The sequence below is a fragment of the Diadema antillarum genome, unplaced genomic scaffold (genome assembly GCF_040938485.1).
Source record: "Diadema antillarum isolate AM-2024a unplaced genomic scaffold, OU_Dant_1.0 seq00001373_RagTag, whole genome shotgun sequence".
NCBI classification, from domain to species: Eukaryota; Metazoa; Echinodermata; class Echinoidea; order Diadematoida; family Diadematidae; genus Diadema; species Diadema antillarum.
The window spans coordinates 963,614-988,703 of record NW_027272134.1 but is presented as its reverse complement, the minus strand read 5'-3'; the positions used below and the strand labels follow the sequence as shown (position 1 = coordinate 988,703).

The window sequence follows — 25,090 nt, the reverse complement described above, 5'->3', positions numbered from 1 at the left end:
TTAGGCTACTAGGCCTAATACCAGACTTCGATAATTGCACAATTCTTTATGAAACAGGACTCAGCAATGAGACGTGGTGACAGAATACGAAAATATTGCAAAAATCCAAAGAATATTCCTTCGAGGTTTTTATTTCATTAAATTTTAATGTTACACCAGTGACGGGCAACGTAGTCCACCCCCCCCCCAAAAAAAAAAAATCAACAACAACAAAACCTCATCGCTGAATCATGGAGAAAAATCTATGACAAAACTGAACCTAGGCTAGTCCACTCCTTCTCCTGTAAATTTCCATATAAGAGTCTATATATCTCAGCATTCTGATCAAAATAAATGATGTAAATTAACTCATCAGTAAAGGCACTCATACAAATTCACAGTTTGGCCTCGATTACAAGCTAGCTCTACCCACTGAATAGAGTTCAGTGGTTTTACCGGTCCCGATAGCGATCCATAGCAACCCCTTGCGATAACGTCTATGATCGTATCCAAGTACGCCATTACAGCTGACGAACGTGCGCGGATTGATATCTTTCGGTCACTGCTCGCAGTATGATCAACATTAAAACTTGTATTTTCTTTATAACCAACACATACATCTTACAACCTGAAGTGAATATTATTTTTGATTATATATTGCTGTGTTTCTGGATAAATGAGTATTTCCTTGGTATGTAAGAATAATTTAACTTGAGAACTAATTTTCCAATCAATCATGGCGCTTCGCTTTTGTACACAATTACGTAGGTGAACCGCCCCTCCACTCACTGTACGTACGTACGTAGGTACAGGTATGTATACTGTACTTACGAGGTCCGTGTACGTAGATCTGAATGTTTACGGCGTGAGAAGTCAGAGAACGAGATTCAAGATGTGTCTTTTAAATGTGAAATAAGTCTTCATTATAATAACCACGGACTTCTCAGGAAATCACGATGGATGATATTCGATTCGAGTGGTTGAGAGACAAGATACACCATGCGCTAGACATTTCTGATCCAGAAGTTTTCGAAGAACTAATAAATCGAGATGATGGAGAACACGAACGAAGCCTTGCTAAATTTCTCAACGAAACACCAGAGGAGGGCAAATCTGCTGCTATATTCTACAAACGAGTTCGTCAAGAAGAGAGAGAAATTGAGATAGAAGTCGGTAAGTGTGAGGCATTTATCTGTCAGCATTATGAGTAGTGAAAGGAACGACACGATATACGATGGTAATGATCAAAGACCTTGCTTGAGTGAGGTATGAATATCACTTTTCAGTCCAGCGGTGTGGCGCATTGAACTGGCGTTAAAAGAAGTGGCGCTGGCGGTACCGCCGGGCCCCTGACACCAACACTACAACAGCAGCATTGCTCGCTGTGTACTCCAGCCCGCGTAGGGCTCACCCGGCCGTCAGTAGCCCTCGCCGCGCTGTGCCGCGCCGCGGCGAGCCGAGTTTATGCTGTTTTGGCTGCTTTGCTCCCGTTCTACCAGATTACCTTACAATACTCTAACTACTCTAGAACCCTAGTTACGAATACAATCTAACATTAGAACTGGATCTGAATGGATCTGGATGTAAGACAGTGCAGGACCTTTTTGGTATTTGAAGCGAATGAAGGCACCGGGTGAGAGAGGGCGCGTGGTAATCAAAGATTAAAACTTCTTTTCTCAATCTTTGCTTTTAATACTAACTAACTGTGAATACTTTGAACTCTAGGAGCTATCGACTAGAGTTCCTCTTCTTTTTCCGTGTCTGTACAATCGTCTCTGTATGGGTTCTAGATCTTGAGACAGTAGATTCTGGATTCCCTACTGTACTCTGTCCAAGTGGGAGTCCAAGAACTTTGCTAACGTTAGATCAAAGATCTAACTTTGAGCTAGAAGAGTAGGTTATCTAGTATCAACGTTCTGTCATTTGTATGGTTGAGTGTCTAATAGTAATACAGTAGATCTAACAGTGTTAGAGGTACTAGAATCTAGAGCTTGACACCCTTGCCTAACGTTTTTCTATGACAATAGAAACTTAAAATTATAATATCACAAAACTTGGATGAAATTTTACTCATAAGAGTCATGTGGAGAAAAATTCTCCAAATTCACAAGCACGTATTGAAAATGCGATTTGAGATACGTGCTTTAGGTCAAAAAACTCGATCATACTGCTTTGAACGCATGGGGTGTTATTTTCCCCACACTCAGTGGTGCTATACTTTGAAATCAACACCCCTACTCTCCTTTAATTGCCAATACATCATGTGAAGTGCACGTAATGCTTTTCCAACGTGTATTCATAATGTATGGCATCATTGTTTTGCTGTTGCTATTATATTATCTTGTTTATTATCATTTTTCAGTAATATTTGGATGTATTTAAATCTCCACTGAACACCGTGTGTAGTTTTGTGCGTGCATTGTCATTACAGTGGACTCCCATTATAACAAAGTCCTCGGGACTGGCAGTTTTCTTTCGTTGTATCGAAATTTTGTTATGACCGAACAAATAGACAATAAAAAACATAGAACCGATAATTTTGCGACCTGAATTTTTATTTCGTTGTAACCGGAATTTCGTTATATCCGTGTTTGATATAACGGGAGTGCACTGTATTTGCACGAAATGCTGTAAATAGAGGAGTATCGGTTTCAGTGTCCAGTGTTGATGTGTTGGACACACTACCATAGATGTTGTAATGTCCTTATGATGTAAGGTGACATAGAGGCTAGACACTACACTTGTAGGTCTGCTGCCAGTAGATACTGGTATTTATTCTCTACTTTGCCCACAATGTTTGGTCTTTATCAAACTTGCACTATATCTAGAACCATCAGAAACTGATGGGCTGGCAGAGAACTTGGATGCAGAGGGAGCTGAAGGAGCAGTTGTAGGAGCGACACCAATCGAAGAGACCCCTCCCACGCCAGCTGAGCCGACAGAGACACCCACTGAAGAGAAAGGAAAAAGTGAGTATGAGCTCTATTTAATGTGAAAAGCAGTAACAGTATTCATCCAAATGTTGATCAATGTTGTCACACTGACAGACTGGCACAGTTTGTCATGAGAGTAGAAGTTGTTACTGTAGTGTATCCATTGCATCTCTGCTGCTTGCTGCAAAGATTCTGTAAGTTAATAATCATCTCATGTCAACATACAGACAATAACAGTGTAATATGCTTACCAAATGTCATTCAGGAGATTCGTGCCTATCAATAAAGGGATCATTAGAATACAATATTGCAGGAGATAACTGTATGAGGTTAGAATTCATTCTTTTTGTTAAAAATGTGCTATTTACCTACCCTAAAATGCATAGGGACAGTCCATTATATTGATTTGTCAATTCCTGTCAACATTTTTTTTTCCTTTTTTTTTTCCACTGTCAAAATAAAATGAGTGTCAAGTAACAAATCCAAAGTATGATTTCTACAGCATACTTACATTTTAAAGTACCAGTACTTGGTACAGTCCTGTGGTAGTCAATGTCAGAATTGATTGCCATCTGTATGGTGATGTATGGCTGGATAGGTGTAGTATGTTCAAACAGTGCACTTTCTGACAGTTGTATTGGGGTACACACAAGCCAATGTCAATCTTCTATTACTTTGATTATTTACCTGATACTTGCATGTTTATACTGTAATTTTCATGATGTAGGAATAAGATGAAATTTGGATGAAATTGCTGCTGTATGTGTGTCTTTGTTTCTTTCAGTTTGCTGACAGGAAAGATGATCAAACCTGAGAGGGCTCTCACTCTATCTATCTATCTATCTATCTATCTATCTATCTATCTATCTATCTCTCACACATCTCTCACTTTTACCTGATCAGACCATCAGACAAACAGCATACTTTTCCTTCCAGCAACAGCATTGTGGGCAGTATGAAAGTACCTCTTATCTTAGTTGTCAGCATTAAAGCCCATTCTTTTCTTTTTTTTTATTGACTGGTATTTGCAAGAGAAGAGTTGTCTTGTGTTTCATCTTTGCTCTGAAATTCTTGGAAATTCATGGATATTCATGTACCAGTCCATGTCCTAATGACAGAGAGATCCAGAAAAGTAATGCCTGACTGATAAGTGAGATGGGGCTGCGTCTGATGAAGACACAGAATTGGAGCAAATCCCACAACTCACTGTCGTCTCCATTTTCCTACAGAGAAAAAGAAGAAGAAAGGCAAGAAAAGTTCTTCGGCCAAGGCGGAGGCTCAGCCAGAGCCAGAGCCACCGAAGGAAGAGCCCAAGCCTCCAGAGCCAGACCCTGCAGAAGCACCTGAGGGTGGAGAGGGGGACCCTGGTGCTGCAGCCCAGGAGAAAGGTCCCATCACAGTGAGTGACTTGTAATTCATAATTCCACCTGTCAAAACTGAATTTAACTGTATTTTGTGCAGAAAAAAAACACCCCAAAACAAAAACAAGAAAACAGAATTGGCAGTCTTACTAGACCATGAATTTGACACTTTTGATACACACAATCTTGTGAAAGTATAGTGTTTTAGCTTTGTATGCCCACATGGTAAGTATGATGATATACATACACAAGGTTTGCATCCTTTAGGGCAATGGCTATATCCTACAACAAATGCCTCTGTGAAATTTTCAGCTCATAGAAATGTAACTCACGACACTGGATTGGTACAATGTAAGTAAAATGTGACTGTATTTTTCTCTTGTGTCCTGTTTCATACAGAAAATTGTTACCGAGACGTTTATGCGCACAGTGCTGTATCTGTGCCATGGCCATGTTCCGGAAGAAGTTGCCGAGGAGGACTGCGTGTATTTCATCCGTAACAGCCCAGGCATGGTGGACCTGCCCAACACTATGGATGAGGCCAATGACATGCTCCCAAAGTTCTTTGAGTATGGCATCCTCAATGGCCACTCCCTTGTTATGCTTGAGCAGATCATTACTCAAGTAAGTCTGCTGCTTCCAGTGACACAAAGTCTCACAATTTAGAGCAGTGTATCAACCCTTCTTGTCGCAATCAAAGTATTACATTTTTGTCCCCGCCGAACGAGTTCGAGCAGGGGACTATGAAACGGGCTCCAAACATGTGTGTGTCCGTGTGTCCGTCCGTCCGTCTGTCTGTCTGTCTGTCTGTGCGTCCGTGTGTGATCAAAATGTTCAATTTGCTACTTCTCTGTCATTTATGAGCCAATTTTTATTCTGTTTGCTTTATATGATAGCACTACTGGGAGCTTTGAAACTTCTACACAGAATTTCAGTTGTGACCTTTGACCTTGACCTTTGACCTATATTGTACATTTTGCTTCAAAATGCTACTCCTTCGCCATTTCTAACCCGATTTCAATTCCGTTTGCTTTATGTGATGGCACTAGGTGAGGGCTTCAAAACTTCTACACAGAATTTTGACCTTTGACTTCTTTGACCTTTGACCTTGATTTTTGACCTATATTGTACATTTTGCTACAAAATGCTACTCCTTCGCCATTTCTAACCCGATTTCGATTCTGTTTGCTTTATGTGATGGCACTAGGTGAGGGCTTCAAAACTTCTACACAGAATTTTGACCTTTGACTTCTTTGACCTTTGACCTTGATTTTTGACCTATATTATACATTGGCTACAAAATGCTACTCCTTCGCCATTTTTAACCCAAATTCGATTCCGTTTTCTTTATGTGATGGCACTAGGTGAGGGCTTCAAAACTTCTACACAGAATTTTGACCTTTGACCTTGATTTTTGACCTATATTGTACATTGGCTACAAAATGCTACTCCTTCGCCATTTCTAACCCGATTTCGATTCTGTTTGCTTTATGTGATGGAACTAGGTGAGGGCTTCAAAACTTCTACACAGAATTTTGACCTTGACTTCTTTGACCTTTGACCTTGATTTTTTACCTATATTGTACATTTTGCTACTAAATGCTACTTCCGGCGGGGACATATATTACGCACCGCGTAATTTTTACTTTTCCTTGTACAACTGTGCATAGCTGCAGTGTATGTTGAATAAAGGTAGACTGTATCACACCACAAGCTAAATCAGTGTCTGTGACATTCAGAATTCGTAAAACAGAAATAAAGATTTAAGCAGAATGTTTTGAAGCAAAGAGCTTGAATATATCTGTGTGGAAAATGTGGAAGTAGATTGAGATCAGAAGTTTAAAATCTTGTGATCTTGTGATCTTTCTTCAGCATTCCGGTGTATATGAGTGGTAGTATTTCCTGTCTTTTGTTATCAGTATAATGAATGAATGACTTGCACTTTGGTGATAATCTCTTTCTTTCTGTATTCCTTTTCCACTTGCAGGTCTACATTCCCCTGCTGTCTTTCAGTGCCCATAAAAATGGAGAGGCACCCACAGAATCAGAGCAGAAAGCAGCCTCTCTCTCGTCTCCCTCAAATGATGACCTTGTTCCGGGGGATGACTCCGAGGAGGAAACAGAAGAGGTCAACACAGCTGAGCTGCACAAGCACGCCCTCTTGAGAGACGAGTTCCTCATCAACATGCAGAAATTTGCCAACCACATCGGCCGCACCATTCAGCAGATTGAAGGAGAGGTGCGTCTAGATGTGCCCAACCTGGACACGGAGGGTGACCCGAACGAACTGGCAAAGGACGATGCCCTCATACACCAGATTGAGAATGCCACCCTTGAGTGGACGAAGCAGATTGCCAATGCTGTTGAGGCACAGCTTAAGAAGATGCCCCAAGGTAATGGCCCCCTTGCAGAGATCGACTTCTGGCGTGAGCGCAATGCAGCGCTGAGTGCCCTCAGCGAGCAGCTCAAGCTGCCAAAAGTCAAGCGCATGCTGGAGATCCTAGCCAAGAAGGACGCCATGGGCGATCACGCCATCCTGCAGAGCTTTGACTTGAACCGTGCTGAGCTCAACAAATATTACGTTGAGGCCAAGGACAATGTGCGCTTCCTCAGCACCCTAGAGAGGCACTTCAAGAACTTGACGCATGGCGCCGGCTTCCAGATTGTGCTGGACACCATCCCGTCGATGATGAATGCCTTGCGCATGGTGTGGATTATCTCCAGACACTACAACACAGATGAGCGGATGATTCCCCTCATGGAGAGGATCGCATGGGAGCTGGCAGAGAGGGTGGAGAAGGTCATCAACATCCGGACAATCTTCAGGTAAGCATCTGTTGGAATCCTGATTCATTCTTCTTTGCTCAAAATATTCATCATGCTTATGAATGAATGATTCGAAGGTGCTGCAAACTGTAAGATATAGGCACTTTCTGTATTTGAATATGTCCTATGGATGATCATGTAATTTTTGTGTCACAAAGAATGAAGACAATTCAATTTAATTTAAATCAGATGTTATTTTCTTGAAACCAATCATTGTCTATATATTTGGAACAACAAAATACAATGCATGGTTTATACCAGTAATAAGTAAAAACCTGCACTTAACATCCACTTTAACTGGTAACTTACATCAGATAAAAACTAAGCTTGTGTAAAACACACACACTAGAAAAAACAGAGAGTTGCCAAAGCTGGTGAAATAGGAGACTGATTATAAATGTCCTCATTAATTTGTTTTGTGGCTAAAGGGATTCACCTGCCCAAGTCAAAGCCAAGACTGCAGAAGCTAAGAAAACACTTGAGCTGTGGAAGGACTGCTACTTTGAGGTCCGCGCCAAGATCGAGGCCTCGGGTCGAGACGCCCGCTGGGAGTTTGACCGTAAAAAGCTGTTTGAGCGCACAGAGTACATGGCCACCATCTGTCAGAATATCTACGATGTAGCTCAGGTGAGATTAGCCGGTGGGATATGACATATATATTGTTTTGTCATGTAGTATCTAAGAGTTTTAATTAATCTACAGTTGAATACTGTATGTTGGTAACTAACCTAATGAGCTTCACTCATTTCATGCTGATACTGTCTTTGTGTTTGTATTTATAAATTTTTCCAGATTGTAAACTAATGTGAAGTCATGTGGTGCTTCTTGATATGAATGCACTGTCTTGTGATTTGATGTATCTTCACTGATTAATTGTCCGTCTTTTACCTGTGTGTGCTTACTTTTGTGCAGGTGCTGGAGGAGTTCTACAACATCTTTGGCCCCGAGCTAAAATCTGTCACCGGAGACCCACAACGCATTGAAGATGTGCTCAAGCGAGTTGACGGATTGGTAGAACCAATTCAAGAGGTGAGATTTCCCATGCTGGATCCACTCTGTTTTTTTGTTTTTATGCCTCCGCCACGAAGTGGTGCCGGAGGCATTATGTTTTCGGGTTGTCCGTCCGTCTGTCCGTCCGTCCTTCCGTCCGTCCGTCCGTCCGTCCTTCCGTCCGTCCTTCCGTCCGTCCGTAATGAATTTTGTGGACAAGGTAACTATCAAAACCTGTTGAGGTATCCTAATGAAACTTGGCATGTATGTGTATTAGGGGGTGAAGTTGTGCCTATCAACTTTTGGGTGCACATGCTCAAGGTCAAAGGTCAAAAGGTCAAGGTCAAATACATAAAATTTCACTATTTCCACCATATCTATTGAATGCCTGAAGATATTTTGTTGAAACTTAGTGTATACATGTATTACCCAATTAAGATTCTCTGGTGAAAGTTTGGGTCATGAGGTCAAAGGTCAAAAGGTCAAGGTCAAATTCATAAAATTTCACTATTTCCACCATATCTATTGAATGCCTGAAGATATTTTCTTGAAACTTAGTGTATACATGTATTACCCAATTAAAATTCTCTGGTGAAAGTTTGGGTCATGTGGTCAAAGGTCAAAAGGTCAGGGTCAAATACATAAAATTTCACTATTTCCACCATATCTATTGAATGCCTGGAGATATTTTCTTGAAACTTAATGTATACATGTATTACCCAATTAAGATTCTCTGGTGAAAGTTTGGGTCATGAGGTCAAAGGTCAAAGGTCAAAAGGTCAAGTAAAATATTAAAACTTCTTTTTTTTCTCCGTACCTTGGAAAATTTATCAAGGTATCTTCATGGAACATAGTATATACATGTACTGACTGGAATTGATTATCTAGAGAATGTAGGGTTCATGGGGTCAAAGGTCAGGGGTCAAAGGTCAAGTGCAACACTTCAAAATTTTACTATTTCCCTCATATTTATGCAATGCCAGCAGGGTTATTATTTTTTTTACACTTGGTGTATGCATGTGTAACCTAATAGAAATTCTCTGGAAAGTTTTTTTTTTCTTCTTTTTTTTGCCTCAATGGTCAAAAGGTCAAATATCAAGTGAAAGTGCTGAACTATCATTTTCCTCCATATCTCGGAAGTGGCTCAAGTTATCTTGAAACTTAGTACATATTATGCATGTTCTACCTGAAAGTGATTATCTTATGAATTTTAGGGTCAAGGGCCAGATGAAAATGGTAACAATTTACTATTCAATGCAGAAATTCACACCAATTCTCCACACCTGTACCTTGAAAATTACTCAATGCCTAAATGTATGAATGGGTCAAAGTCAAGTTAAAGTCCTTAAATCCCTAGATAGATGCTCTCCTATTCATCCAATTAACTGTAGGTCAAGGAAGGTGAACATTCAACACATTTGTGACAAATTTGTTATTTCAATATTTTGCCAATTTTGTGAAAATGTAATCACACATTGTCCACATGTACTATCTAGACCTATTGGGAAAATCATGCATTATGGCGGAGGCATACCAGTCGCCAAAGCGACATTTCTAGTTGTTTTTGTTTTTGTTTTTTTGGTATGGTAAAGCTGTGTATTACCTCCAGTCTCTTTGTGAATTCTCATGGTCAGGCAAACTATATGCCCTCATGTATAAAGATGTACAGTCTAACCATTTCTCGACACAGTGCTGGAGTATGTGAAATTTGTATTTATGTGCAATTAAACTTAATTTTGACACATTGTCTTCTTGTTCCCAATAAAGGTTTTTCATATATATTCATGTATATATTTAAAAAAAAGTACCGGTAGTCTACTTGAGATAACAGTATGCAGTTGTCCCAAATGATTGGCAAAAGTTTTCGCTGCTTCCGTTTTGCTCCAGGTGAACTTTGACCCCTTCAGCCTCAAGCACCAGCTGCAGTGGCGCAAGGTCATGGAGTGGTTCAACAAGGAGGTGGCTGCCATCGAGGATGAAGCCAAGCATTTCATTGACGAGTCCTTCAAGACCCTGCGCTCCGCAGAAGGGGCCTTCGACATGCTGCTCAAGTTCCGGCATATCCGGTCACGGGAGGCCATCAATTCGCAGATGATGAAAAAGTTCAATGACATTCTGCTCCAGTATGGCAAAGAGGTAAAAGCAACTATTCAAAACACAAATTCAATTCAATTCAATTCAATTCTATTTGTTATTTCCATTTCAATCACAATAAAAACAACAACAACATCAGAATTACAGTCGTCAATTGTTCCAGATTACAGAAGGCATCAAGTAAAATGGAAAATGTACTTATCCTCACTCAGAATGAATATCTGACATGGCAGAGTTTGCAGGATATGAGCTCAAACTGGCCAAAAAATATATATATGATTGAGTAGAAGTTTTATTGAAAGTTATTTGACATGTATAAAAAATGGTAGCATTTACTCTATGAAAACTGCATGTTCACATATTTTGTAAATTCAGCTAATGACTTCTGGCGGAGGGTATTGTTACAATGTTGAATTCTAAAATAGTCATAACTTGGCTCTGTCATGTATATATAAATTATTGCAGTGTAGTTTGACTTAGAAATATAATTCATACATTTTCTCCAAGGCTTTTAAAATGAATATTAGTACTTGAATACTCCCAAGTCCATATGTGCAATCACTCCTGCAGTGCAATTCTTATCACGTACCTAATCTCCATTTTACGTCCATGCCACTTTTTTTTCATTCAAGGTTGACACAGTTCAAGCCCTCTTCAAGCAGTACAAACACAGCCCCCCTGTCTCCAAGAACCAGCCCCCAGTGGCTGGGGCCATCGCCTGGGAGCGCTCCCTCTTCCATCGCATCAAGCACACCATCATACGCTTCCAGAGCATGGAGGACATGCTGAGCAGCGAATATGGAAAAGCTGTGAGTAAAGTGCAGGATAGCTGTGTTACTTACTTTGATGTGAAGCAAAACAGAAACAGACTTTAGTTGTCAGTTTTAAAGCCTTACAATCGTGGCGAGTGGTTTGTGCGGCACGGAGATGAACGCAACACGCTGCCTCCCCCATTCTGTATCAAATGTAGTGACCCCAAATGAGAATAGCGCTGGCTCAATGGGTCAGCGAACAACACTCTAGACTACAAGTGCTCTGTGCTACAAATCTCCTGACCCAGAATGGCTGTCCGAGCGAGCCACGAGAGCTTCGGAATGGACGCTCACTCTCAGTGCGCATGTGCATGAAGAGAGGTCAAAAGAGCCACGCGTCTTCTGGCCTCTCTCCTCCAATCACCGCAGCTGGCGGTCACAATGTTTGTGTATGAATCGTACACACACACGCACACACACACACGTGTCTCAGTGGCAGCATTGTCCCACACGTTTATGGATATAGCACCGAGTCTGGCATTGCGCAATTGCATGCACAAACTTCGGCCGTTCGGGAGTTTACGCACCATTAGGGATGACGATCATACACCTTTAAACACGAATGCCAGTTGTCATGTCACAAATTGTAGTAAAATGTAGCTCTCATGCAATGAAACAAAAGGCACATACTCTGTAAAATGTTTTTGGTAGCTAATCAGCTTATAGTTCTCTACTGTTTATGAGATATTGTCAATGGTCGTAGCACTGATATCACCATTTTGCCCCATTTGTTTCATGTAGGCTCGCACCAAGTACCTGGGTGTGGCAAGGCAGATGAAGGAGTACGAGGACAAGAAGTACGAGCAGTGGCGAGACCACGTAACCATGATCCTACCGGGCCTCCTCAAGCGGAACCTCCTGACCCGGCCCCAGGACCAGATGCCCACCGGCGCCAAGATTCATGAGACGGCGGCCGAAGATGGCGACGACACCCATCGCTCACAGGGTGAGATGTCGAGTCATGCAAACTCCTCACAGATGCCTCTGAATCCATCTATTATAATGATTTAATATTGTGATAAGATTCTGCAGTTGTTTTTTTTTGTCCTATCATGTGATGAACACCCCAAAAAGAGCACTCCATATCAGTTTGTGTACTGGAAATACTGGTATGATATTTCTATCCTTGACACATTGTCTGTGCTTACAAAGCGTTGCTAGTGACTTCATTTTATTACATGATTGAATTGCAAAGGAGTTTAGTATAAAAATGGAAACTATGTTGTCTTAGTCACAGTATAGGGAATTTGTTTAGTTGTCCACATTTCTCCTGTAAATATCATTTCCCATGAGAAAAGGAGTGTGCTAGTGCAGAATTGGGAAAATGTCATCGTTAAAGGGTGTGTACAGTTCTGGTCGGGGTGAGGATTTAGCTTTTAACGTTTTGCGAGATATTCAGAAACCACTCTATGAGATGTCAAAGAGCATGCAATTCTTAGGGGTATCAAAAATGTATTTAATGAAAATCGGTTTTGAAATGTCCGAGATATCCAAAAACAAGGTGAAACAAAGGGATCCTAATAAAGTTGGGGCATGTCGCCTTTTATCATTATCACTTTTGGGGATATCTCAGCCATTTGAAAACCAATTTTCATCAAATAAACGTTGAATCCTTCTTAAAATCACATGCTCTTTCATATTTCATAAGAGGTTTCTCATTATCTTACTTAGGAAAGTTCAAATCATGAATCCCCACCTCAACCAGTACTGTACAGTCCCTTTAAAGTTTGCAGAGAGTTCAATGTTGGTATTTGTTCATGTCTATGTTAGGTGTGGCAGGTGATGTGAAGTATGTCGTGGACTTTGCGTCTGATCTGTCGGAAATCATCACAGAGACAAAATACATGGAGCAGCTGGGCTTTTCCATTCCAGAACTGGCTCGTAATGTAGCTTTACAGGTAAGAATCTCTGATATAAAGTAAGATGTGTGAATGAGTCCTTCAAATAAAGTACTTTCTCTGGAGTAGAGGATTCTTGTCCCTACATATAATGTTTTATTTCAGAGGGGTAAAAAAAGAAGAGGCTGGGATTGATTTAATGCACTTGTAAGGTAAATTATGTGATAAGTGTACATTTAGGTTTAGATTGCATTGACGCTTAACTTATGCATTCACTGCCTTAGACTCGGAGTTTGTTATTGAAGTCAAAATTGATTAAACCTTTGTTGAAGGTGTATACGGCTCATTGCCCGGAAAGCTGTCATTTGTGTATATTTCTAATCTTGGGAGCCCCCTAGTAGTGTTTGCAGAGTTAATCAGTTAAATACAACAACAAACAAACAGGACATACAGTATAATATATACAAGTAGAATTCAATCAAGCAGATAAAATAAAGTAATTGTCACTGGGGGAGCCATTAACAGGCACTGGTATTTTAAAAACAAGTAATTCTTTTTGATATCTGTGTGTGTGGACAAAATGCTGACCTTCTGTGTTAATATCTTCTCTCCTTTTTTTCTCTTCCCATATTCTGCCCTTGTAGGAAGACAAATATCTGAGATGGAAGGATGGCTTGAACCACATGCTCCAGAGGTATCATGGTGCCATTGCCTCCATTAGCACAGCAGAGGTAAGCACCACTGTCATATTCTTTGCAATCGTAAGTCAAACCTCGCTAAGACTCCCCTGTTTCCCGTAGATCTTTCAGATATGCAAGAGACTGCTCTGCTGTTAGAAAAAAAAAAGGAAATATATCAGCTGTCTTTTAGATGTGACTTTTGAGTGAGTCAAACTCATAGATCAAATAATTCTCATGACAGAGTAATATATTCCTGTTCCTACTTACAATATCTTCAAAAAAAACCAACACAAGCAATATCTGTGAAACTCATCTCACGAGTGTGTTGTGGGCTTGGAGAATAAGACCATTTAAGAAATGTCTTTCTAGTGAGATATCGAAAATATTTTCCCTATGTTTGTTTTAGACCCAACTTCTTGATGAGCACCTGAAGGAACTTCGACGAACCCTTAAACCAGGTCACAAGCGTCTTAACTGGAACTCCCTAGGTATCAGCGACTACATCTTGAGATGTGAGCAGGTATGGAGGCAAACTGACATCTTGTAGTTTTACACTATATATGGTCATATGAAAGTGGAAATGAGCATAATTGTCATACAAAGATGTAGCATGTAATTAGTTGATGTTAATATGTTTGTTTTCAAGAAAGATATCATTCTTTAATAGTGGGTAATGCAAATGATTATTTATGGGTAGCACAAAGTCTATGCTGAGTGAAGCAGGATGCCCTCTGTTTGATTCTGATTTTAACAGCATGGTACCCTGCTGAAAGTTGTAACTGTAGCATTCTGTTCACTTATCAATCTTGATTCATCCTTGTTAGGTTTTATAGACTTTAGCCAGGTCAACAATGTTGGTATACAAAGAAAAAGAAATACCTGGAAAACCTGTCATGGCAACTTTCATGTGTTTAAATACCTTTTCATGAATTTGTTATTGTAGGCCATCTCCAAGTTTGAGTCCCTAGTCAACCAGATCCAGAAGAATGCCAAGGACATTGATGCCCGGCTGAGGGCCATGGAGAATGCAGAGCTCTTCAGGGGTCCACCCCCACAAGTCAAGGCCGACATCCTGCCCAGCTGCAAGGTATGGATGGGGCTTCTTGGCAGAACATGAATCTTAAAATAATGATGGGCATTCCATGGCAGAGGCTGCAGGTTTCTAATTTGGTAGCCATTGGTCATATTTCTATCACTGGCAATTGCTCTATGTGACTTGTGTTTTGGTCATAGAATGGACTCCTTGATTAGAAAGAATGTATAATTATAACTCTTTTAAACAGTGTAGGCTCCTCTTCTTTCATTGCTTCCATGAACATCAATTCTACAGGGACATGTAAACAGTAAAAAACATAAAAAGTGAAAATAATGCTATAGTCTTTTTTTTATATTTAATCCATGGCAGCCTCTTCAGTGTTGACACTGCTCTGCCAGAAGGCCCAGCCATTATGATTGCCGTAGGATTGCCAGATACCCATTCACACTCCTGGGTCAACAAAAACATTGTGGGATTTTATTTTATTTATTTATTTATTTATTTTTTGCCAGAGATGGATGTACAAGATTTGATTTGAACCTAAGACCTTCTGTTTGAAATCCAGAGCTTTATCCACTACACTGCAAGGTGACGCAAACAATTGCGTGGTATTGAAATGCAAATTGATGTTTCTGTAACTACTATATAATTTTGATCTGCGGCGGGAAAAAAAAGGTGGTCATCTATGATATCTGCACTGAACATCTTCTGTCATCTGATTTCCTCTTTTGATCCACATCTTTAGGAGTACTTTGAGTACATTGAGCGTGAGAGACTGCATACCTACGAGACACTTGCCAGGAAGTACAGGGCTATCGGACCCCTGCTGACCAAGATGGAAGGTCTGGTGGTCCACACCAACACTGGCAGGTCCCCCCGCCTCCATGCTTACTATGCCTTCTGGGAGAGAAGAGTCTATGAAACACTTACAAAGGTTAAACAACACAATGTTTTCTTTCCCTCAACATACATATGTCAAGAGTATTCATTCTATACAAGGGATTGAAAATAATTTGAGTTGTTATTATTTCAGGTAGTGTAGTATCATATGATACTTACACTTCAATACTTAGTACTTCAGAAGCTTGTATTATATATCAGTGAATACATTTTCATTCAGGTGATGTTGTTTTTGTTTGTAATTGAAAATGTATGGCCAAAACATGTATTTTTTGAGTTAACAAAAAAATTGATATGCTTTTCCTAGGTATGTGCTTTCATTAAATGTGATTAGAAGAAAGTTCTAAAATCATAATTTAGTGAGTATACGGGAAAGGAATATCAAATCGCAGAGTAGAGAGGCATAGCAAGAAAATATGCAGAAGACTTCTCCAGGATTCTGGGTATTTAATCTTCATCACGACTTTATGTCTGCAGGGGCACTGATATGACTGAATTTCTATTAATTAACATCTCTTTGTCTGTTACAAACATAGATGGTGTTGAAGAACCTAACTGAGTTCAGTGCAGCCCTGGTGGCCGACAAGCCCTTGTTCCAGATAGAGGCCATGCTGTCGGCTCCTGAAATCATCCTTGCCCCAGCAGCCAACGAGATCTACAAGCTCAGCATGCAGTGTGTCCGGGACTGTGTGGAAGGGTGTGTCCACTTTCTCATCCTTTGTAGTGCATGTTTTGTCTGTTTGTTTATTTTTCTGTGTGTATGGGTGTTCCTGTTTTTTTTTTTCTTTACTTTTCTTTGCTGTAAGTCAGGTTATCATGCAATAGTTATGCTGTCATCTGTAGAATTAGCCTGCTGCTAATAATCATGTTTTCTCTGTAACCAGTCTCGTGGAGCTACAGTATTTGTAAGAGTTGTGAGACTCACAATATGACAGAACTAAATTTGCAGGTATATGGGGTATGTTTGAATCATCTTGCATACCTTTGTGGCAATTGTACATCATACAAAGCTTAACACTAATATTTTTTTTTTCTAGTGGCTTGTTCCAAGTTATGTAGTTACCCAGAAATAAAAGCAAATGTAACAATCCATTTTGAATCTCATAGTTCCCTGATCAGGCCACCAAAATATATATATTTTTTTTATGCCTCCGCCACGAAGTGGTGCCGGAGGCATTATGTTTTCGGGTTGTCCATCCGTCCGTCTGTCCGTCCGTCCGTCTGTCCATCCGTCCGCTTTCGTTTACGCGATAACTTGAGTAATATATGTTGGAATTTTACCAAACTTGGTCCAAGTATGAAGTATGATGGGGCAATTATTTGATTAGACTTTGGGTGAAATCGGCTAAAGGTCAAAGGTCAAGGTCAAATCATGAAATTGTATCCGTTTACGCGATCACTCAAGACTGGATGGAGCAAATTTCACCAAACTATGTTGGAGGATGATACATGATGGGACAATTACTTGATTAGTTTTTCAGGGAAATCAGACAGAGGTCAAAGGTCAAAGATCAAGGTCAAATCCTAAAATTTATCTGTTTACGTGATAACTCAAAACTGGATGAAGCAGCTTTCACCAAACTTGGTCCAAGGATGATGTATGATGGGAAAATTAGTTGAGTAGATTTTAGTGACATTGGCAAGAGGTCAAAGGTCAAAAGGTCAAGGTCAAATGCTACAAATGTTGCAATTTCCCCCATATCTATGCAATGCCCAAAGGTATTTTCTTGAAACTTGGTGTGAAGATGTACTACTGCGTAAAGATTTTCCAGAGAGAGTTTCATATCATAAGGTCAAAGGTCAAAAGGTCAAAGGTTAGGTGAAAATGTTGCAATATCACTTTTCTCGCAAATGGTTCAATGTATCTTCGTGGAACTTGGTACACACGCATGTACTGACTGGCAGGGATTATCTAGGGAATTTAGGGGTCATGGGTCAATAGTCAGGGGGTCAAAGGTCAAGGTCAACTCCTCAAAATTTTACTATTTCCCTCATATACTAGTATATGCAATACTTGCATTATTAGTTTCAAAACTTAATACATGCATTACCTAATGGAGATTCTCTGGGAAATTTCCAGCCAGAAGGTCAAAGGTGAAAGGTTAAGGGTCAAAGGCCAGGTTTCAATGCCCCCCCCCCCCCAAAAAAAAAAAAAAAAAAAAAAAAAAAAAAAAATCTATTTTGTACTGTCATTACACGCTTTCTTCATACCTTGGAAATTAATCAATGCATAAACTTATAAAAAGGTCTGTCAGAATTCAAGTAAAAAATTCCCCAAATATGTGTACCTGCACTCTTAGAAAATTATAGCAAACCCAGTTCAAGACATTTCTGACAAACCTGTCATTTCAATATTTTGCCAGTTGTGTGAAACTGTCATGGATCACACATTGTGAAGACATTGTACTATACGCCTATTGGGAGAATCATGCATTATGGCGGAGGCATCAGTCGCCATAGCGACATTTCTAGTTTTCTTTAAATTTGGTAGCCTAACAACAGCAGATGACAGGATAATCATAGCAGAGTAACCAGATTCATCACAAAGAGAAACGAAGAAGAAAACAAACACACCCTGATAACCCTGTTGGTGAAAGCAACAAAGAAACTAAATAGAGCAAGCTACAGAAATGATTGACTTCCCACGGAATATCGGCAATCAGAAAAAAAAAGTGTTGTATATACAGTTAAGTTCTGCGTTAAATTTTGATTTGTTTGTTGTTTTTTTCTGCAGAACAAAGAATTTTGTCCGCTGGATGCATGGTACCTGCATTGAGACCCCACCCCAGAATGTAGAGGGTGAGGATGAGCCGTACATCTTCAGCTTCTTCTCCGACATCTCAGCTGATCCATCAGTGGTGGAGCTGGTGGTTGCTGCCTCTACCAGCCTACAGAAGATGCTCACCAACCTAACCAAGTATCTTAGCAGGTGGGTGGGGCGGACTTTATCTACATCATCTTATTTTTGTTGTTTGGTTTATATTGCACATGTTACATGTGGGGGGGGGGTTTGGGGGGAGGGGTAGGAGAGATGCAGTTCAGTGGTTGTGAGCAATATCTTGAGAAATGTTTGTCAACATTTTCTATTAATGAGTACATATATTTTGATGGGTATAGCGATGAAAAAAATGATGTTTTTGTAATTATCTCAGCATCTTGATAATTTGCCCCCCAAAAAAGTATATTGATAAAGATTTTTTTGTAGTATATCATTATCTGGTGTGACACTGTAACATACAGCAATTTCAATGAGACTTGGGGTTAAAATCAGCTCTGAAATTTCAGGGGAAAAAAATTATAATGGGATCATGTTAAACAAATTGTCACTTGAGAGCTATAACTTGCCTTTGATTCAGCATATCATTGGCATCCCATAAACATTACATATTGTCTTGAATAACTCACTCCATTGTGCCTTTGTTGTTGTTGTTGTTGGCAGGTGGAAGCGTTACAGACCCCTGTGGAAGCTGGACAAGACCATCATGCTGGAGAAGTTTGCTGCCAAGAAGCCGACCTGTGTCGCCTATGACGACAAGCTCCAGTTCTACTCCAACCTCACCACAGAGGTCAGCACTAAGTCAATATCTTGAGTAGATGTCGTTGTAACAGAAGTCCGTTTTCTTTCAGTGATTTAGATTTATTCCTTCTTGCCTCAATCTGTAAGTAAGAATTAACAGTTAGATATCATTGAAGGTACTAATGAAATTTCTGTAGCTAGAAATAATTTCCTCCTCCCTCGTTCTGTGTCTTTAGACTAATCTTACAGCAAGAGTAAACCAAATTTGCTTTGCACAGATATTGATAAGGAAGTCTCCATTCGAATATCTGTTGTCTTATTTTTGTTACACAGGTGGAGAACCAGCCCAAGATCAAGGATGAGGACTGCATCCGGCTGCACATGAAGCTCCTGGCAGACACCGTCAAGGACCACGCCCGTAAGTGGGTGGAGTCACTGGGTCAGCTCCTCCAGGATGCTGCAAAGGAGGATCTCTTTGGTCTCAGGACAGAACTCACCGTAAGCACATCTTTGATTCACTGACAACGTAATAAGACTCTACTGACTATTCCTTCAAATGCACGACTATGTCACGATATCAATTTGTCTTCAATTTTGCACCTTTTTCGGGGGAAGGGTTGTATGGCATTATTCTATTTCACAAAAAGCTTGCCCTTTTTCCCGTGTTTAATTTTCTGGCATGAAGTTATTTTGACTTCTGAGCAAAGCTTGATCAAAGTGTAATGGTTTAAGCTGTTTTTCATCCGTCAGTTCACAAGAAGCTTCATTAGGTCGTTGTCGTATATCCAATGGGGTGTGTTTCTTGCTTTTTCTTTACTTAGTTTTCATCCAGGTTTTTTATGAGAAGTGAAGCAGGATCTGCATGGATTTTGCACACAAAGGACTCTCATTTAATGTCTGTATGCAAAAAGTAGCTCAAGCCACAACTCACCTGAACCTTTTGAGCCTCAGACTGCATTGAATATGGATAGATTGATATTTCTTGTAGTAAAGGAAGAATGTACCAAAAGGTAACCTCTACCTGAGAAATTGGTGCAGTGTAGCAATTTTAAGTGTGGGACAAAATTTATTAATCTTACCTGTCAGACAATGTCACAGAGGAAATATCAGTGATGAACTATAAAAGGACAAGGTTTGTACATGCATGATTATCATATGATCAATTTCCTGTCAATTACACAGACCATGGCCGCAGACCTAAAGAGGGCACCAGACACACTGGAAGATCTGAAGTTTGTGCTGCGAGTGATCTCTGACATCCGCGACATGTCGCTGACTGTCGAGCTGCGCATTGCGGACATCGTGGAGCGCTACCGCACGCTGGCCATGTACGGGCTGCCCATATCAGAGGAGGAGACAGACCTGTGCGCCAACATCAAGCAGACATGGGATGACCTCTTCCTGGAGTCCAAGCATGTCGATGCCAGCCTCGTGGTTGTCAAGAAGAAGTTCACAGAGGTGAGATGAAGCTGCATGTGTTTTGTGTAGGAGGCTCATTTAAGACTTCTCGATCACCAGGAGACATATGACAAAGACTGCAGACATTGCTTACAAGTGACTTACTCTTCTTGTTGTCCCCGCCGAACGAGTTCGAGCAGGGGACTATGAAACGGGCTCCGTACGTGTGTGTGTCCGTGTGTCCGTCTGTCCGTCTGTCCGTCCGTCTGTGCGTCCGTGTGTGATCAAAATGTTCAAAATGCTACTCCTTCGCCATTTCTAACCCGATTTTGATTCTGTTTGCTTTATATGATAGCACTACATGGGAGCTTTGAAACTTCTATACAGAATTTCAGTTGTGACCTTTGACCTTGACCTTTGACCTATATTGTACATTTTGCTTCAAAATGCTACTCCTTCGCCATTTCTAACCCGATTTTGATTCCGTTTGCTTTATATGATGGCACTAGGTGAGGGCTTCAAAACTTTTACACAGAATTTTGACCTTTGACTTCTTTGACCTTTGACCTTGATTTTTGACCTATATTGTACATTGGCTACAAAATGTTACTCCTTCGCCATTTCTAACCCGATTTTGATTCCGTTTGCTTTATGTGATGGCACTAGGTGAGGGCTTCAAAACTTCTACACAGAATTTTGACCTGTGACTTCTTTGACCTTTGACCTTGATTTTTGACCTATATTGTACATTTTGCTACAAAATGCTACTCCTTCGCCATTTGTAACCCGATTTCAATTCCGTTTGCTTTAAGTGATGGCACTAGGTGAGGGCTTCAAAACTTGTACACAGAATTTTGACCTTGGACTTCTTTGACCTCTGACCTTGATTTTTGACCTGTATTGTACATTTTGCTACCAAATGCTACTCCTTCGCCATTTCTAACCCGATTTCGATTCCGTTTGCTTTATGTGATGGCACTAGGTGAGGGCTTCAAAACTTCTACACAGAATTTTGATCTTTGACTTCTTTGACCTTTGACCTTGATTTTTTACCTATATTTTACATTGGCTACAAAATGCTACTCCTTCGCCATTTCTAACCCGATTTTGATTCCGTTTGCTTTATGTGATGGCACTAGGTGAGGGCTTCAAAACTTCTACATAGAATTTTGACCTTTGACTTCTTTGACCTTTGGCCTTGATCTTTTGACCTATATTGTACATTTTGCTACTAAATGCTACTTCCGGCGGGGACATATATTACGCACCGCGTAATTTCTACTTTTCCTTGTAGACTTTGCAGAGATGAAACTCAAAAGAAATAGAGGGTGGATGTATATACAGGTTTATAAATTCACCCACACCCCAAAGTAAAGAAAAAAAAAAATCCCCAAACAACAACAATTTTTTTCCCTAGTGCACTGGTACATAATGTGGTTGTTAAGATTCTATCCTAAAATCTTGGTTATGAGTCACCTGAAAAGGGGGCCTATATTTGTAAAGGTACTGAATGTTTTAGATATGCTACCAATGAAGATGTTGAAGGTTCATCAGAAGGTACACATTCAAACAGAAGTTGTAAATACCATTTCCATATGAAAGGTATTTTGTGAGAACTGTAAGTTTTCAGAAAAAAAAATCTTGATGTCTATTGTACTGAGATTAAACTTGTCCTGAAGCAATACCATGTTCTTTCTGTGCCCTGTGTTAGATCACCCAAGTCCAGATCGGTGGCTTCAGTACTGAGTTGAATGATTTCCAGGATCGGTTCAAGATGGAAGGACCAGGAGCTGTAGGCAATGACCTGGACAAAGGTAGGGGAAACATCCTCTCTCTGTTCTGTACCATGATGAGAACAGCACATTGTTATGCCCTCGTGTATGATATATACCATGCCTTGCGAGCTCTGCCCTGTAATGGAGTGCAGTATGGATCTATCATTTGAAGAGGTCCATGATACCACGACAGTCAATGACACAAGGAAAGATATGTGTTCTTATCAGGATCACTATGGAAATGGACTTCTGTGGTCTTCCTTTGTTTAATGGAGCAACATGGCAAGAATTTCAGAAATTGCAGCAAATAATTCTTAGTGTATGAATTGATAGCAGTGAATGGATAGAGTGTGGGTATAGACATCATTCATCAACAAGTTGGAGGAAATGCAAAGCTCATCAGTGATGCGTATATCAAGTGTACAAGCCAGTTCACTGTTACCACTAGTCTGCAATGACCTCTCCAACCACAGACTTTGCAATACATGGAATAGTCTTTAAGAAGAGCAGTTGAAAGCAGCCATACAGGAAGTGGTAATTTACATGTCAATGCTGCATGAATGGATTTTGTTAATGTTGCTGTAAAGAATGCACATTCAACTGTAAATACCAATCTGCACCTGGTTCATTCACAAGGCAGTTGTCACAAAGCCCTATCTAGGTTTTGAATACCTCAGTTGCAAATCCATTTCAAGAGTAGGTCTGCAATGACCTTTAACTGCACATGCTCAGATTGGAACTGTGAACTGGCTTATTACATATGTATGTGCAGTCCACAAGATGACCTCTACTTCTGTTCACAAAGGCCCTGAGTATTGTCTAGGTGACATGGTTATACGTGTGTTCGATGTGCTGCACAGGTCTGGAGCTGCTGGAGTCGTACAAGAAGGAGCTAGCCCGATACGAGAAGGACCGCCAGGAACTTGCCAATGCCGAGAAACTCTTTGACCTACCCATCACCATGTACCCAGAGCTCCTTCAGGTTCAGAAGGAGATGTCAGGCTTGGAGAAGGTCTATGAGATCTACAAACAGCAGAAGGTAACCACAACCAATCCCTAGAATCCATGACCCTTTGAGTCAAGGTTCAAAGTGTCATGAAAGGGCTCTAAAATGATCATCATATGTTTTTAAATATGGCTGTAATGCCCGCTTTGTGTTAGATATTGGCTTTCTCATTTTGATTATCCAAGAATTGCCTGCAATTTCTTTCATTTCTTTTGTTGTTCTCATATGAGTAAGTTTAGTTGCAACTTCTGAGGGCTTGTTTAATTTGGTCTTCATTTATGGCCATCGTTAATTTCTCCAGCTGTCCACTGTTGAAAGAGAATCATAGGGTTTAGGTGCTGCAAAATAGGACATTTCTCAGTGCATTTGCTTTCTGGAGAGTGATTAGAGATGAGGCCTGTAGTAATAAAATCCTTGTCTTGCTTGTGCGTCACCCCAGGCTGCCCGCGAAGAGTGGGCCCAGACGCTGTGGGCCAACCTGAATGTCAACCACTTGGTGGACGGCATCGAGAACTACATCAAGACGCTGAAGAAGCTGCCCCGAGATGTCAAGAGCTCCCGCACCGCCCAGATGGTGGAGGGGCGCATGAAGGAGTTCAGAGACTCCATCCCCCTCTTTGTGGACTTGAAGAATGAAGCTCTACGAGAACGGTGAGAGATGGGGCTTCAGTGGGCCAATCCTTGACTTTCTCATTTTGTATATATTGCATTTGTGGAATTGAATAATGATTTTTGCAGTGCAGTCCTCACTTGAAATCAGTTGAATTTGCTAAAAAGACAACACAATCATTGACTCAACTTCTGTAGCACGCTGTCATTGCCACATACGTAACTGCCTGAAGCCACCATGGGTTGAACAAACAAATGCTTTAAAGTCAGCATGGACTGTCAAACACAGCCTGATATGTTGTTTCTAGTGTGCTCTCAAGTGAACATGTTTGTAAGCTTTTGGTATCGCTTCAAGGTAGGTTTAACTCATCTGCGCTCAAAGCATTGCTTTCCTTCACTGAAAATGTTCTCTCGATATGCTTTCTTTCCAGCCACTGGAAGGAACTCATGGTCAAGACTGGCAAGTCCTTTGACATGAACCCAGACACATTCACCCTAGACAACCTCTTCGCCATGGAGCTCCATAACTTCAAGGAGGTCATTGGGGATATTGTCACCAGTGCCTCTAAGGAGTTGAGCATTGAGAAGGTACAAGACAAACTAACAAGTTAAACTCCTCTGTTGCATAATTCATGTACTTCTTATACTATTCCAGTATGCTGTTGGACCTTCCACATGTAATAATTTTGAATAAAGTTTGATGTGCCAATCATATCTTTGCATGATTTGACAATCTTACTTCACATTGACTACATCAGGGGATACTAACAAATAGAACCAAGTCATCTCATATGGAACTAGTGTGAGTCAAATAATATTGATTGATGAAATTTATGGAAATGAATCAAAAGTGAAAAGTGCAATTCTAATGTACAAATGCTTCCTCAAACTGTGTCACTGAATGCACCTGTCTTGTTCACAAACTTACTTAAAACCTTGATATGTTTGACCTCTTAATCCTACACTTGTTCACCATGCAGGGTATCAAAGAGGTGACTGAGGTGTGGGAGAGCATGAAGTTTACGGTCATCAAGTACATGAAGGGCACCCAGGAACGCGGCCACATCGTCGGGGCGGTAGACGAGGTCATGCAGATCCTGGACGACAACTCCATGAACCTGCAGAGCATGTCAGCATCCCGCTTCATCGGACCCTTCCTGAACCAGGTCCAGACCTGGGAGAAGAGCCTGTCCCTCATCGGTGAAGTGCTGGAGGTACATGCTGGACAAAACTATTTCCCAGCCTCTCTCTATCTGTTTAGAGTATACTGCTGCATGAGACAAGATTTGTTTATTTCATTTGTTCGGCGCTGGAAACATTTTGGCATCTGTGATTC

The 25,090-nt window shown here is 40.6% G+C and overlaps 1 protein-coding gene across 1 annotated transcript in view; it reads left to right on the top strand.

Moving 5' to 3' along the window:
* The first annotated feature begins 842 nt into the window (after nt 1–842).
* Nucleotides 843–25,090, top strand: part of LOC139708776 (dynein axonemal heavy chain 10-like) — a 65,735-nt gene continuing 41,487 nt past the window's right edge. Inside the window, exons 1-25 of the mRNA XM_071620726.1 lie at nt 843–1,152; nt 2,808–2,948; nt 4,142–4,311; nt 4,673–4,897; nt 6,261–7,099; nt 7,528–7,726; nt 8,012–8,128; nt 9,977–10,225; nt 10,816–10,992; nt 11,737–11,941; nt 12,766–12,893; nt 13,478–13,564; nt 13,920–14,033; nt 14,457–14,600; nt 15,295–15,483; nt 15,986–16,146; nt 18,184–18,378; nt 18,889–19,015; nt 19,300–19,464; nt 20,149–20,424; nt 22,076–22,178; nt 23,000–23,178; nt 23,585–23,796; nt 24,186–24,342; nt 24,735–24,968. Of these exons, the coding sequence (XP_071476827.1) occupies nt 936–1,152; nt 2,808–2,948; nt 4,142–4,311; nt 4,673–4,897; nt 6,261–7,099; nt 7,528–7,726; nt 8,012–8,128; nt 9,977–10,225; nt 10,816–10,992; nt 11,737–11,941; nt 12,766–12,893; nt 13,478–13,564; nt 13,920–14,033; nt 14,457–14,600; nt 15,295–15,483; nt 15,986–16,146; nt 18,184–18,378; nt 18,889–19,015; nt 19,300–19,464; nt 20,149–20,424; nt 22,076–22,178; nt 23,000–23,178; nt 23,585–23,796; nt 24,186–24,342; nt 24,735–24,968 (5,010 nt within the window). The 5' untranslated portion in view covers nt 843–935. The remainder of the gene's footprint in view (nt 1,153–2,807; nt 2,949–4,141; nt 4,312–4,672; nt 4,898–6,260; nt 7,100–7,527; nt 7,727–8,011; nt 8,129–9,976; nt 10,226–10,815; nt 10,993–11,736; nt 11,942–12,765; nt 12,894–13,477; nt 13,565–13,919; nt 14,034–14,456; nt 14,601–15,294; nt 15,484–15,985; nt 16,147–18,183; nt 18,379–18,888; nt 19,016–19,299; nt 19,465–20,148; nt 20,425–22,075; nt 22,179–22,999; nt 23,179–23,584; nt 23,797–24,185; nt 24,343–24,734; nt 24,969–25,090) is intronic.